At 37.7% G+C, this 13,154-nt stretch overlaps 1 protein-coding gene across 1 annotated transcript; it reads left to right on the forward strand.

Annotated features, from left to right (window-relative positions):
- Window positions 1–3,641: 3,641 nt before the first annotated feature.
- Window positions 3,642–12,902, forward strand: LOC144057914 (uncharacterized). The gene is given in 10 exon segments (XM_077575925.1): window positions 3,642–4,232; window positions 5,795–5,903; window positions 5,998–6,302; window positions 8,490–8,737; window positions 9,955–10,079; window positions 10,435–10,622; window positions 10,806–10,914; window positions 11,159–11,326; window positions 11,427–11,568; window positions 12,371–12,902. Coding segments are annotated over 10 exon segments (2,028 nt in total). The 5' UTR covers window positions 3,642–3,729; the 3' UTR covers window positions 12,502–12,902.
- The last annotated feature ends 252 nt before the right edge of the window (window positions 12,903–13,154 follow it).

A 13,154-nucleotide genomic window follows, 5' to 3' on the forward strand; every position in this document is an offset into this window, starting at 1 on the left:
GTTCTCTCGTAAACATTGTGACTTTTAAGCAGAGGACGTGGCCATTGCTGCGGAACAAATTCTGAGGACAAACCTGACAGCAAAAACTGAAATTTGGCACACGGGATTGTTAGATCAAACTCATATTTTCTCCAAAAAGTGTTAAGAACTTCTTGATGCTAAAACACGAAGTTTGTGAGTTTTCGCCAGAAGCTGTTGCTGTGGCAACACGCTGTTGGCCAAGAAGAGCAATGATGTTTTTGTTGACCTTGATGTTATTTTGAAGAAAAAAAATACTGTTTATTTGTTTGACATGTAGTAAAAACAAAAAGTATTGCTGTCGAAGATGAATTTTTACTTGAATTGCATCTTTTCACAAAACCCTCGATTTCTCCGTTTATTTTTATTTATTTTTTCCAAAAAAGGATTTTCGGTTCAACTTGCCTCTCTTCTACTGCTGATTACTCAAGAATGACAAATGCTAGAGACAAACTACAGCAAAGATGAGGGTTTAAGGCAGCTTTCTTTCGGTAGGTCCCATGTTTATATACCCGTTGAACACAATATTCTGTAGGCCGTCAAAAATTGACTTTGTTGAATTTGTTAAAATCCTGTAAAATGTCTGACACTGAGGGGATGGCAGTGCTGCAAATGACTGGCATTCAATCAGTTAAATGTTATTAGAGATTGTAGGTTGTTTAAATGCATTGCTGTTGTGTACAGAAGCACAATATTGTGTTTTTTTTTTTTTACAATATTGTGACCTTTTTTTTATATCACCAACCTCCCCCAAACATCACCTCATATCGTGATGTTTGGATTTCGTTACATCCCTATTCATAATTGCACTGAACATCCGTTGACAAATTGTCTCTCTCATCGCAGTAAAGCCATGCCATCCAATTTTGTAGGGAAGAGAATCACCGGATCGGTGTTGTAAGTCCCGCTTCTGGGCTCTGGCATGGCCGCATGTGGTGGCTTCGAATTGCTTCGGTAATGTAGCAAACAATTTCTCGCCATCTCTGCGAGATAGCATCGGGGGCTCGACTGTCACGACATAATTTGAATTCCATGCATCCTCATCTATTTCAAAATCCATACCGTCGCGTGTCAGGCCTCTCAACATCCCGCTCCAAAGCAGGAGTACAGTGAACAGGCTAGGAGAGCCGATGAGAAAGGTCAGTAATTAGAACAAATTTCACCCCACTTAGGTGGGTGTGACGATCAGTGGTACCTTAACCTTAATTGTCCAAAGAATAAACAGCTCTAAATTCCAGGGCACACCAATGTAACATCCAAGGTTTAGGGCTGCCATTTTCAAATGGCAGACCGAGTATAGGTCACAAATGGATCCAGAGTAAAAAAATAAATAAATAAACTACTATATGCTCGCCATCACGTGGCATTTCCTCACACATCACAAGCACATCCTCACGAGTATCATGGGTGTGGAAGCATTATCCCAGTGGACTTTCACCAAGTGGCAGGGTTCAACCTGGACTGGTCCCCATTCACAGCAATCTATAGAGCAACTTATTTCTTTTTCAATTATTGGTATTATTGATTCACTAAAGGAAAGGTAGATGCCGGGTCCTTTGGCTCCACTCTCTGCCCACCCCTGGTTTAGCAAACAACTGGGCCAGTACTTCACTAGCGCCAGACAGCGTTGAATAGATTTTATTTTCTTAATAAATGCAGTAAAACAAAATCACCATATACGAACTGCATCTTATGTTTACTTGGGCTTTCTTTGTCTGATATAAAAATTTTCGTGGGAAAATTATACAAAAAATAATGAATTTGAGAGTTACAGTATAAATATATACATTCTCAACTTTTTAAGTAAGAATGAACTGTAGACGAGGCACTTCATTCGGTTCATTTACCTCCAATTTACAATGTGATGTGAGCCAATTGGTGAGTCGTTTCAAAAGTTTTGCTTCAACAAGCTATAGTATTTGCATATATATGTATATATATATATATATATATATATATATATATATGTGTGTATATATATATATATATATATATATATATATATATATATATATATATGTGTGTGTGTGTGTGTATATATATATATATATATATATATATATATATATATATATATATATACTGTATATATATGTATATATAGCTATAAATATATATATATATATATATATATAAAAAGCTTTTTTATTTGAACTTCATTACAACCCATTAACCCATTATTGTAACCTATGCGAGTGTACTTCCACTTTACATTTGCAGCTATTTATACTGTACGTACAGCACTGTGACCAGGGTGGGAACATCCTCTAAATAGTTGGTGTTGGGTGTCTGGTGATATATGAGGACTGTGAGGAGATAATTCCAAAGCTCTCTTCATGTTGTCAAACATATTGTATCTGTGCATAAACATACTAATTCCAGAATTCTAACATGTTCCTTTAACCTCAATATAAATAGCTCAAAATCTGCAATACCTCCACCCCCTCCTTTTTTTTCCTCCATGGTATTAACCCCTGCCTGAAAAAAGAGGTCAGACCCAGCAAGAATATCCCTGCAACAGTGTCCTGCCATATGCTGATATGCTGAGAGAATGTGGAATGCGTTCTCTGTCCTCCTTTTTTTTTTTTTTTTGCTCCAGATCTATTACCTCCTGTCATTTTCTCCATGCAGAAAAAAAAATCTGTCACCTTCACCAGGTACACTACAAAGACATCTATTATTCATTCGACATGTTTCTACACCCCTAAAAATATAGAACAAGGGGGGAAAGCCTTTACATTGCACATTCAGGGGGAAACGCTGCTATTTTGTATTATGCTATTTAGTTGTTTTATCCTTAATCTACCACAAATTTGACTGACATTAACAGGCTACAGGAAAACTGCAGAACTAAGAACTGCTGCATTACCCACAGCAAATGCAATGAGACAGCTTTTTGTTGTGTGTGCATGAGATTAACTCAAAAGTAGGGTTGCAAAATTGTGAGAAAAGTAAAAACTAACAAAGTTCCATTTTGCTATGTCCACGGATATTTTTTGAATGTACATTTCAATTAAGCTATAGTGTTGCATACATGCTGAAAGATGTACTGTAAAGAGCTAAGAAGAAGAAAATACATCTACACTGTAACAAAATCACTGTAAAAATGAGGATTGATATTTACGTGAAAAAAGTAACGTTTTTTTTCACTCGGAAATTTTAATTTTAAGTAAATCTTACAACTGAGTTTTGAGTACATCTTATTAGTTAAAAAAAAAGAAGAAAAAAAAGCTATTCACACACACACATATATAAGTGGACTTTTGGTTTGCTGAGTCACATTGTATTGAAGGTTGAAACTCAGTTGAATAAAATATGGTAAATGCTCAGTTTATTTCAAGATATGTATGCAGTATGTATTCCCATTTTGTTTCCAATTTGAAAAGAAAAGTAATTGTCATTTAGTTATGTCATTTAAGACGAATGTGTGGACGAATATAGGTCCAGATATAATATTTGCCGTTTTTTCTTTTGTTAAGTAAGCTTATCATATCTAAACGTGTGTATATCATAACTTTCTTTTATTGTTTTAGCATTGAACCAATTTCCGGTTTTGCCGCGACCAAACTCCGCTGTTTTGACACCGGCAGGTGTCGACTGTGAGTTTATCTGCCTTATGGAGAGAGACTTTTACTCTCGCTTGTCTGGCTCTGCGGGAACCTTGACGTTGACGGTGCAATGTGTTGATAGTTTTTAATCACTTTTGAAAAGATGGAGCTTGCGGACTTTGAAGCCATGAACTTGACGGATCCCGCAGAGAGCGCGTACCCCATATGTGACAAATGGAGAGATGGCCCGGAGAGTTCGGTGTTCCACCTCGCCAACATCTTCCTTTTCCTCGGCTTCATGGGTGGCAGCAGCATTTACGGACTCTTCTATGTGTTCACCTTCCTGACTCTGGGCTTCTTCTGTGCCACTCTCTGGGCTTGGACAGACTCGTGCACCACTGACGCGTTCCTGTGGTGCCTCGCGCTCTTCGCTGTGTGTTTGGCTCAAGTTCTCCATCTTGCCTACAGAATCAGGAGCGTCTCATTCGAAAGGGACTTCCAGGAGCTTTACACCTGCGTGTTTAAGAAGATCGGAGTATCTCTCGCACAATTTGGAAAAATCGTTAGTTGCTCTGACGGGGTTATCCACACCATAGAGAAGGACCACTTTTTCGCCATTGAAGGGAAGACCGCCATCGATAAACTATCGCTGCTCATGTCCGGCAGGTGATAACATTCACTTTTGATATAACAATTCCACATGTTTGAAAACTACTTGTTTACAAGCAATTCTTGTTGCTTTTGAGAGCAAACCAACCATGAACACTTTGTTTTTTTTGGCATTCGATAAAATAACTTATTTATATAAATAAGTTTATAATATATATATTCATATAATTGATTTAATACAATTTTACTTATGGCTATATTAATGTATTGCATTTTTTTCACCCAGATAAGGCAATAGAGAATAGATTTTCATTTGCAATGTTGATCTGGCAGTAGACAGCAGAGTAAAACAAATTAAAGTAAAAGCAAATGCAAATACATATACAACACACTTTACAGTGTGATAGAACTTTTTACATTGCTTAAAAAATAATAATGTCAGAACATGGTTAAATAATGTATTTTCATGTCCTTATTGACCTTTAATATGAAAATATCATTTTGTTAACAATTTGATTATTTCACATTTCGTTACTCAATCATGTCACCATTTCATTTTCATATACTATTTAGATTGCAACTACTGTACCAGACTAATAACATTACAAACGTACTGCAACTGACCTGGTTACTCAAGAGTCAAATTAACACAGGTGATGCACAGTGTATAAGCTGTTGCTCTGCCTGTGCATATCAATGTCACGCTACTCTTTTTTCTTTTTGACTTGAAATTAAGAGTCAGTAATTAATTAGTTTGAATATAATGATATTGAAGGTGAATTTTCACCCAAGTTATGGGACCCACTAGAGTCTAGGGCGCCCTTTGCATCCGCCAATCTTGCCTAAATGGCAAGCCAATCCTGATCATAGCACACTGTCCACGTTTTCAAACTGTTGTGTTTTTTTCTTTTTCCCCTCTATGCGCCCCCACTAGTCTAAACACGACATCCTTATTAATATTTTGCTTTTGTGGAATATGAATGAAGGGGTTGGCCACTTTGCCACATGCTGTCAACCGAAAATGGCATCCCAGTTGCTCAGGTAACGTCCAATCACGGCTCACCTGTTTTCTGTTTTGGTCATGTGACGTTCGCTAACTGAGTCGTGAATTTTATACATGCCAATTGGACAAATTGGAGCAAATTCAACAAACTCTTACATATCCTGTATGTACTTTGCTTGTAATAACTGTTATTGTAAAAAATGCAATAAAAAATGCATGTGTTTTTACCATGCAAACTTCTCGAGTCAAGTCTTAGTAGCCTACAATATTTGTTATATTTGGCTATCTCTATGGTTAACTTGACATTAAAGAATAAGCCGTACAAGAAGTGCGCCAAATAACGGCCATTGCAATTGTAGTGGTTCACATAGTAGATTTCCATGCAGATGATGTGGTCAATTCTCTTTCAGAATTGTTTCACGATCAACTTCTGCTCAGTCGAGGGCTATAGGCTGGGTTTGAGGCTCACCCTACAGGTGCTGTGATTAACTTTTGCATCCCCTGAGATGCTGAAAGAATAGACATCAAATACATCACAAAAAGGGCTGTAATTACATTTGTTTAATATGTTGTCTAAAAATATGTATTTATCTGAAGTCAATGTTTTGCCCTACAGAATTCGAGTGACTGTTAACGGCGAGTTCCTGCACTACATCTACCCATTCCAATTTCTGGATTCACCCGAATGGGACTCTCTCAGGCCATCAGAAGAAGGAGTTTTCCAGGTCACCTCCCATTCATATGCACAGGCAAAATCAGATAAGTTGTAATGAGCTTATAATGTCATCGCTGTCGCTCACTGTATTTTTCTGTCTTCAGGTCTCCTTATCAGCTGATAACCCATGTACATATGTGGCATGGAGGAGGAAGAAACTCTATCTTCTTTTTGCTAAACACCGCTACATAGCCAGGATCTTTGCCCTGGTTGTGAGGAATGACATTGCAGAGAAGCTGTACTCCCTTAACGACAGCGCGTTCAACTGCTCTGGGCATCGCTATGATCTCCGCTTACCAAGTTACTGTCACATGCCGGGGACTGAATTAGAAAAAACAGATGTCCCAGTGCAGATTGAAATGTCTGCTTGACCACACAAACACAGCTTCTTCCATCATCGATATTTTCTGTGATGTTTCACATAATGGCATCAAAATGGGATTTCTCACTTTCGTTTTGATGCTGACATTCTTACAGATCCAGGGTCACTCTTTTTGACAAGCAACTTGAGAAACAGCTGACATTGACCCATATCAATAACAAAACACGAGTTTATCATTTCAACAAAATCTTGCCATCTACAATCATCTGGATGAAACGCACAACTTATTACTGAAGGTGATGCATTGCAAACAACAAGTGGATGGATGTAAATGTATTATGTATCTCCTTGGTTTTTCTTGTATAGGTTAAATGTTACATTAAACAAAATGTATGCTATGTAAAAAGTGCTACTGCAAATGGCTGTTCATTATATATTCCATACATGTTGAGTAATTTTGGCACAAGTCTTTATTTGCTTTAGCTAAACATCTTAAACTTAATATTGCAGCCAAGGGTTATGGTGTATTGGTTTTGTTATTGTTATTTATGTGTTGATTATTTAATAAATAAAAAAAATGCTTATCCATTCTCTAGGTTTATGCTTTTGGGGGATTGCCTACATGTCGCCTCTTGTACAGACATTCAGAGTATCTCGCACCTTTCTTTTTTTATGCATTTTATTATCAATCTTTTAAATGATTGTAAATACAGTAACTAAAAAATATATTTGTGAATTAATTTGGTATAATGGAGCCAGCCGTACAGTGTATGCATCTTAAAATACACAGCAGGCCTACATATGAAAATTTTGTTTTCAACGTGCTTGTCTTTTCATTCCAAATAATTAAATTGCCTGACAAATATATTACATCATCAATCATCATAGAGTCATCTAATACAAACCCTTTCATTTTCAGTGAGTTCTCAGCGTTTTACAATTTGGAATAGAAGTAATGCATTTCAAATTCAATTTACAGTTGTATACCCAAAGTTGAGAGCTAATTAGGCTTCTCTGAGAAATAAGAACTGTATCTGAAATAATTGATATTTAACAATATTAACATATCGTAATATAGTATACTACACTGTATAATACAGTATATTATGTCATAATGAGAGACGTTGTTTATTAATAGAGAACAATCTAACGGTGTATCAAGTTTTTCATCGATACTAAATTAATGGATGGCTGTTCAAATGCATTGTGGCTCCCCCTGTCGAAATTCGCAGGCACTGCAATTGCGCTCCTTGTCCATTTTTAGTCTCTGCCTGTCAACCCCGTGGAATGTGCGACGTACATCATCCAGCCCCCCATCCCCAACACACACACACACACACACACACACACACACGCCCCCACCCACCTCCCCCTACCACTCTCCCACCAGAGTGTTCTGCAAATGCTCTCTGCAGCTCACTCTTCTTTTGACGTAGTCTTTCAAAGAAGTCTTCCCTCCATCTTCGCTCCTCACAAATAACCCGTTGGCTGTCGCTGAATCGGTAAGTAACAAACACATCATTTATATTCTCAGCACAAATTCAGAAAGTTTAGGTGTGACAAATTCCACGATGGAAACTGAGCATGTGCGTGTCTATTTTTAAAAGCACCCCGTCCAGTGCTGGCCAAGATCATGCACAGCATCTGATAGAGATAACGCCAGAAATGTTTTGTTGTCCATCTTCGGGAAATATATAAAATGTATATGGGATCATGTGTTCAATAAATATTTTTCATCATAGACTGACAAAAATAATCCAACTCTAATATTCCATATGATAATTGAGTTTAACTAAATGAAATAACATCCGGGTACATTTTAAACCATACGTCGGTAATTTTAAATGTGAATGATGTGTATGCAGTATACAGTGTAAAACTTAGTTTTTGTGCTGGGTTGATATTTTCATAAACATTTTTATTAACGTTTCACAGTGTGAAAATACTTTTTCAAGTCCCCCTTGCAATTGAATTTTACAGTTTTGCTTTTCGGATTCATGCTGGTGTCATTTCAGAAACATGATCAGTTCACTGGACTTTGCACTGAAGAAAACACACAAATTGACACCAGTTCATCTAGAACAAAACAACTGCAATTAAAATGCATACATTGTCAACTTTAATTTCTCTGCATACTTGACATCCCAGAACACACACACCTTATAAAAGTTTTTTTTTTTTTTTATAAAGAAATCCATTGTGGCAATCCTCAATGCTTCAACCCTGAGTAATTTTTCACTCCCACTGGGATCTGTTTTTAACCTCTACTCCAAGGTGACCCTGCAGCAGGATGTCCTCTACCCCTGGGCCGTCCTCACCCCTCCTCTTCACAAGTCTTCCCCCATTCCACTCAGCCACCCCCGTATTCTCATCTGTGGAGCCCAATGCCACCACGTGCCAGGAATGGGAGAACGCCCACCATCTTCTCTTCCACCTGGGGAATATGTCTCTGCTGCTGGGCCTGCTCATCCCCACCACGCTTGGTCTGCACATGATCCTACTTCGCCTTCTCCTAGCGACAGGTCTGTAGTGCGCCGTGGCATTCTCAAAGCTGGAAGCTGCCATTGTTTTATTTTTTGCAAGAGCTCAATAAAAATGATGTCCCTTATGTAAGGTTCCAACAAATGAGAGATAAAGGAAGAATATAATGGTGGCTGGAACATGTATTTACAACATGTTTATCTTCCACTTGGAATCAGACAAGAGACAGGAAGCAGCAAGATTCATGGGAAAGGCGGCTGTAAATGGTCATTTATTTAGAGTCTATTCAAAGAGCCATGTCTGAGAGGGACTGAAAAGGGGAAAGGGCTCAAGTAAGAGAAATAGAACAGAAGAAATATGGGATAGCTGGATTTTAGAGCCACAGTGTATAGATGTAAATATATTATGTCCTCAGAATCCAAACTTTTTCCTTTGAGGACCACATACAGTATACATATACATATATATATATATATATATATATATATATATGTTTTTTTGTTTTTTTTAACAAGACTAACAGTTTGGGATTTTTCATGATTTTGGGGAGGCCCACACCCCTGTATCCCGCCAGAATAAATCCGCCCCAGCCCTGAGCCAATCTCCACATTCAGAATCAAAGGAAGAGTAATCGGTAATAAAATAACTATTTTTAAAGCGGTGTTTACTTGAGGATTTTTAGTTAATCACTAATACAGTATGATATGTTCACAAATCAGACCTTTACAGACACAGTGTAACATGGAAGACAATATTTATGGGTCTGAAACTGAAATATCAGACTTCATTAATTAAATCACAAAGAGAAATATTTCTATTTTAGTTTTAAATAGTTTCTTTGCATATCAAGAAAAGCAGGCTTTGTTAAAGTTATTTTTTGTATATGCTGAGAGCCGCTAGAAAATAGACGGTAGGCCGCAAATGGCCCCCGGGCCGTGGTTTGGACACCACTGCCTTAGAGAGCTAGTGTATATTATTTAGCGCCATCTAGTGGTGAACTAATAATGCAGCCACTCTTACTCCCCGCTCCCACTGCTCCTCGCCCGGTTACTTGCTCACTTCAAATAATATTTGGTAGTAATTGGAGGTAGGCTTGCCAAGTGAAGTCTGTCTGAGACACTGTAGAAGTGCTTTAAAAAAACTGGTGCATTCCATTAGTCCACCACTAGACAGCCCTACATATTACCGTACCTTTAAATTTGAAATACACTGTACCTTTAAGCTGCTTGTGTTTCTCATTTTTATTTCATCCTGACAGGATGTGGTTTCTTCATTGCTTGGGCAACTTTGTACAGGTGTAACATGGACGTGATGGTTTGGAACGTGGTTTTCCTGGTGGTCAACATCATGCACTTGTTGTTTCTCTTATACAAACGCAGGCCGGTGAGTTACGCATTGCTGGTGACTAACAAAGTGCAGTTGGGGTGGGAAGTACAGTATGTATATTTATGTTGAGAGTTAGAGTCCAGGTTTACATTGTCTGAGAAGGAGGTCACATATCCTCCTGGGTTTTCTTCTACCATGTGATGCCATTTTGATAAAATAGAAAGGTACCTCTGGTGGGGTTTGGCAAAGTAATATGCCAAAAGTAAAGTGACAGAATCAGAGCAGGACTTAATACAATACAAGACTTCTCTTCCTCAGCCAATGTGCCTTTTTCTATTCTTGGAGGTCTTCAGTACTAGCTTGTTATACAAAGAATATATTTTGACAATCCCCCCCCCCCCTGCTCTTTCAGATTAAGATCGATAGGGAGCTGAGGTCGGTGTATAAGCGGATGTTTGAACCCCTACATGTGAGAGAGGCTCTATTTCGGAGACTTACGGGTCAGTTCTGCAAAATAGAGGGTTTAAATAAAGGACAGGCCTATGCTGCAGAGGACAAGACATCTGTGGACGAACGACTCAGCATTCTTCTCAAAGGGAGGTATGTACGGTTCCATGACTCTGTTTCAGAGTTTCTTAGCTTTAATTATTATTATATGTGCAAACATTACTTTAGAAAAAAGGGTCTGTATGAACATGATTAAGGTTACATTTAGAAGGAAATGTGTTCCGTCTTTTTTTGTGTTTAAGTATTCATTCTGACTTGTAAGTTTCTGTGCAACAGGATGAAAGTGTCCTACCGAGGCCATTTTCTTCACAACATCTACTACAACGCATTTATTGATTCACCAGAGTTTCGGTCCACTTTAATGCACAGAGGAGAGAAGTTCCAGGTATTTATTTTTTTCAAATTGAGATGTGATTGTTATAAAATAAGTCAAAACACTTGGTGCGTTCGTGTACTTTCATGTTTGTATGTATTGTATATGTATATGTATTCACAATGATTATTGGTGAATGAGGCTCGATGTTTGATTTGTTTTTCTATTTCCAGCTAATATGTGTCAAACATTTACAGTGTGTGTTGTGCCTTTTTCTTCTTCTTCTTTTTTTTTTTTTTAATAATGTGACTGATAGGTAACCATTGTGGCGGAGGAGGATTGTAGATATTTGTGTTGGTCACGAGAGAGACTCACCTACTTCCTGGAGTCAGATTCATTCCTTAATGAGGTGTTTAGGTACCTCATTGGTAAAGACATTACCAATAAGCTCTACTCTCTCAATGACCCCACACTCAGTGACAAGGTCGGTACAATAATAGTTAGAAGATAATGACAAGATCACAACAAGTCTTTTGATTTGTGATTGCATAGCAGATGATAAAATGACTTTTGTTGCTTCTCAGGCAGTGAAGAAGATGGACCGGCAGCCCAGTCTCTGCTCCCAGCTGTCTATGATGCAAATGCGGAACAGCATGGCCAGCACCAGTGATAGTGATGATGTGCTTAATCAGATCCTAAGAGGAGGATCTGCGGGATCCTCTCTCCGTAAGTCACTTTGCGGTTTTGGTCCCCATTGAAGATAACCCTCTTGTAAAAATATATTTTTTTACTGATACTCTTTAAGTTAAATTATAAAATTACATTGTTGAAAGGGAATAAGAGGGGTTGTTGGATAGAAGTTGTCTGTGTTCACGCTCACAATGCTGAAAACTCCACCCATGCGCACAATTAGACTGCACTTTATGCCAGACTTGAGCTGTGCAAAATAGAGCCGTTCATGTTTCAAAATCTTCCCAAAGTAGGTACAGTATTTTAGCAAGCCAGTGTGGAGTGTAGTAGAAACAAATGTGTGTGTGTTTTTTTTTTATAAACCTAACCCAGGTCCTCAATCAGCTCTTTGCAGCTTTTATATAAAAACACTAAATTACTCTCTTTCCTTCACAGCTCATTATTATTGAACCAACACAGCAGAGGTCATTTATGCACTTACCCACATTAAACCAAATATTAAACCAAATATTTGTATCAGGTGAATCCAATTTGTCAAAAAGCATAGAGATTGTTGCCCTTCAAAATGCTTTTTACTGCTGAAGAGAGGCTCTTTTTGTTTAGCACAAAGCCTCTTAACGTTTTAATATGGACACAGCGTTAATGGAGTACCATCCTGAGAGCTTTTTATATCTACTTTTACAAAATCCACCAGCATGTTGCAGGATCTGGAATATTAACCTACTATGTGCATTATTAACTATACGTTGACAATGGGTTATCATGTTTTGAGTTGTCCTCAGGTCAAACTAATTTGTTACATCAAATAGCTATTTTTTATGTTGTGGTCTGTTTCTAGAAAAATCACCAGGTGCCAAGGTGTCTTCAAAAATGAAGCCAATTGAGGAAGGTATGGAGGATGATGTTTTTGATGAATCTCATCCCTCCAAGTCCTGTCGTCTGTCCAGCACATCCACTGAGGAAGCGTAACCTGGGGGAAACACACGCACACACACACACACACACACACACCCGCACACACACACACACACCCAAGCCGAATTACATCATGAATGCCAAGAAATATAAAAGATTAAATAATTTAGATTAGTTATGTTTTTTGTAAGATAATATGCTGAAATGTGTTTGTTTTACATATCCATTGTCATTGTTCTTTATATTGTGGAAATGTTTTAATTGCTAGTAATATTATTTTTTTTTGTGTGTGTGTGTGTGCCTGGCCAACCACCACGTGTTAATTTAAACAACTAAGGAAAGTTTATTATTATACTGTTATATTAGCTTTCCTACTTTTTATGAAAATGTGTCTGTTGACCAAGTCGTTTTGAAGTTTGTGGGATTGTGAGATTACAGCATGGCTAATAATAAACCCTGCCACCACCTCCCTAATGAAGTGTATTTTTTACATTCAGCGTGATTCTCAATCAGTTACAGAGGTTTTTACAGTTCTTGTTCTATTTAAAAATTCTATTGGTTTTACAACATTTTTCCACAAATGCGAAACCCATATCCATGTCAGTGTTTCAAAGTAATTATTGATTTGATTGATGCTAGTGATTGGCATTGCTCTTTTAAGTTAAAAAATAATAATATTCAAAAATTCGCAATGATAATAATGGCGT

Source organism: Vanacampus margaritifer, chromosome 9 (genome assembly GCF_051991255.1).
Source record: "Vanacampus margaritifer isolate UIUO_Vmar chromosome 9, RoL_Vmar_1.0, whole genome shotgun sequence".
Lineage (NCBI taxonomy): Eukaryota > Metazoa > Chordata > Actinopteri > Syngnathiformes > Syngnathidae > Vanacampus > Vanacampus margaritifer.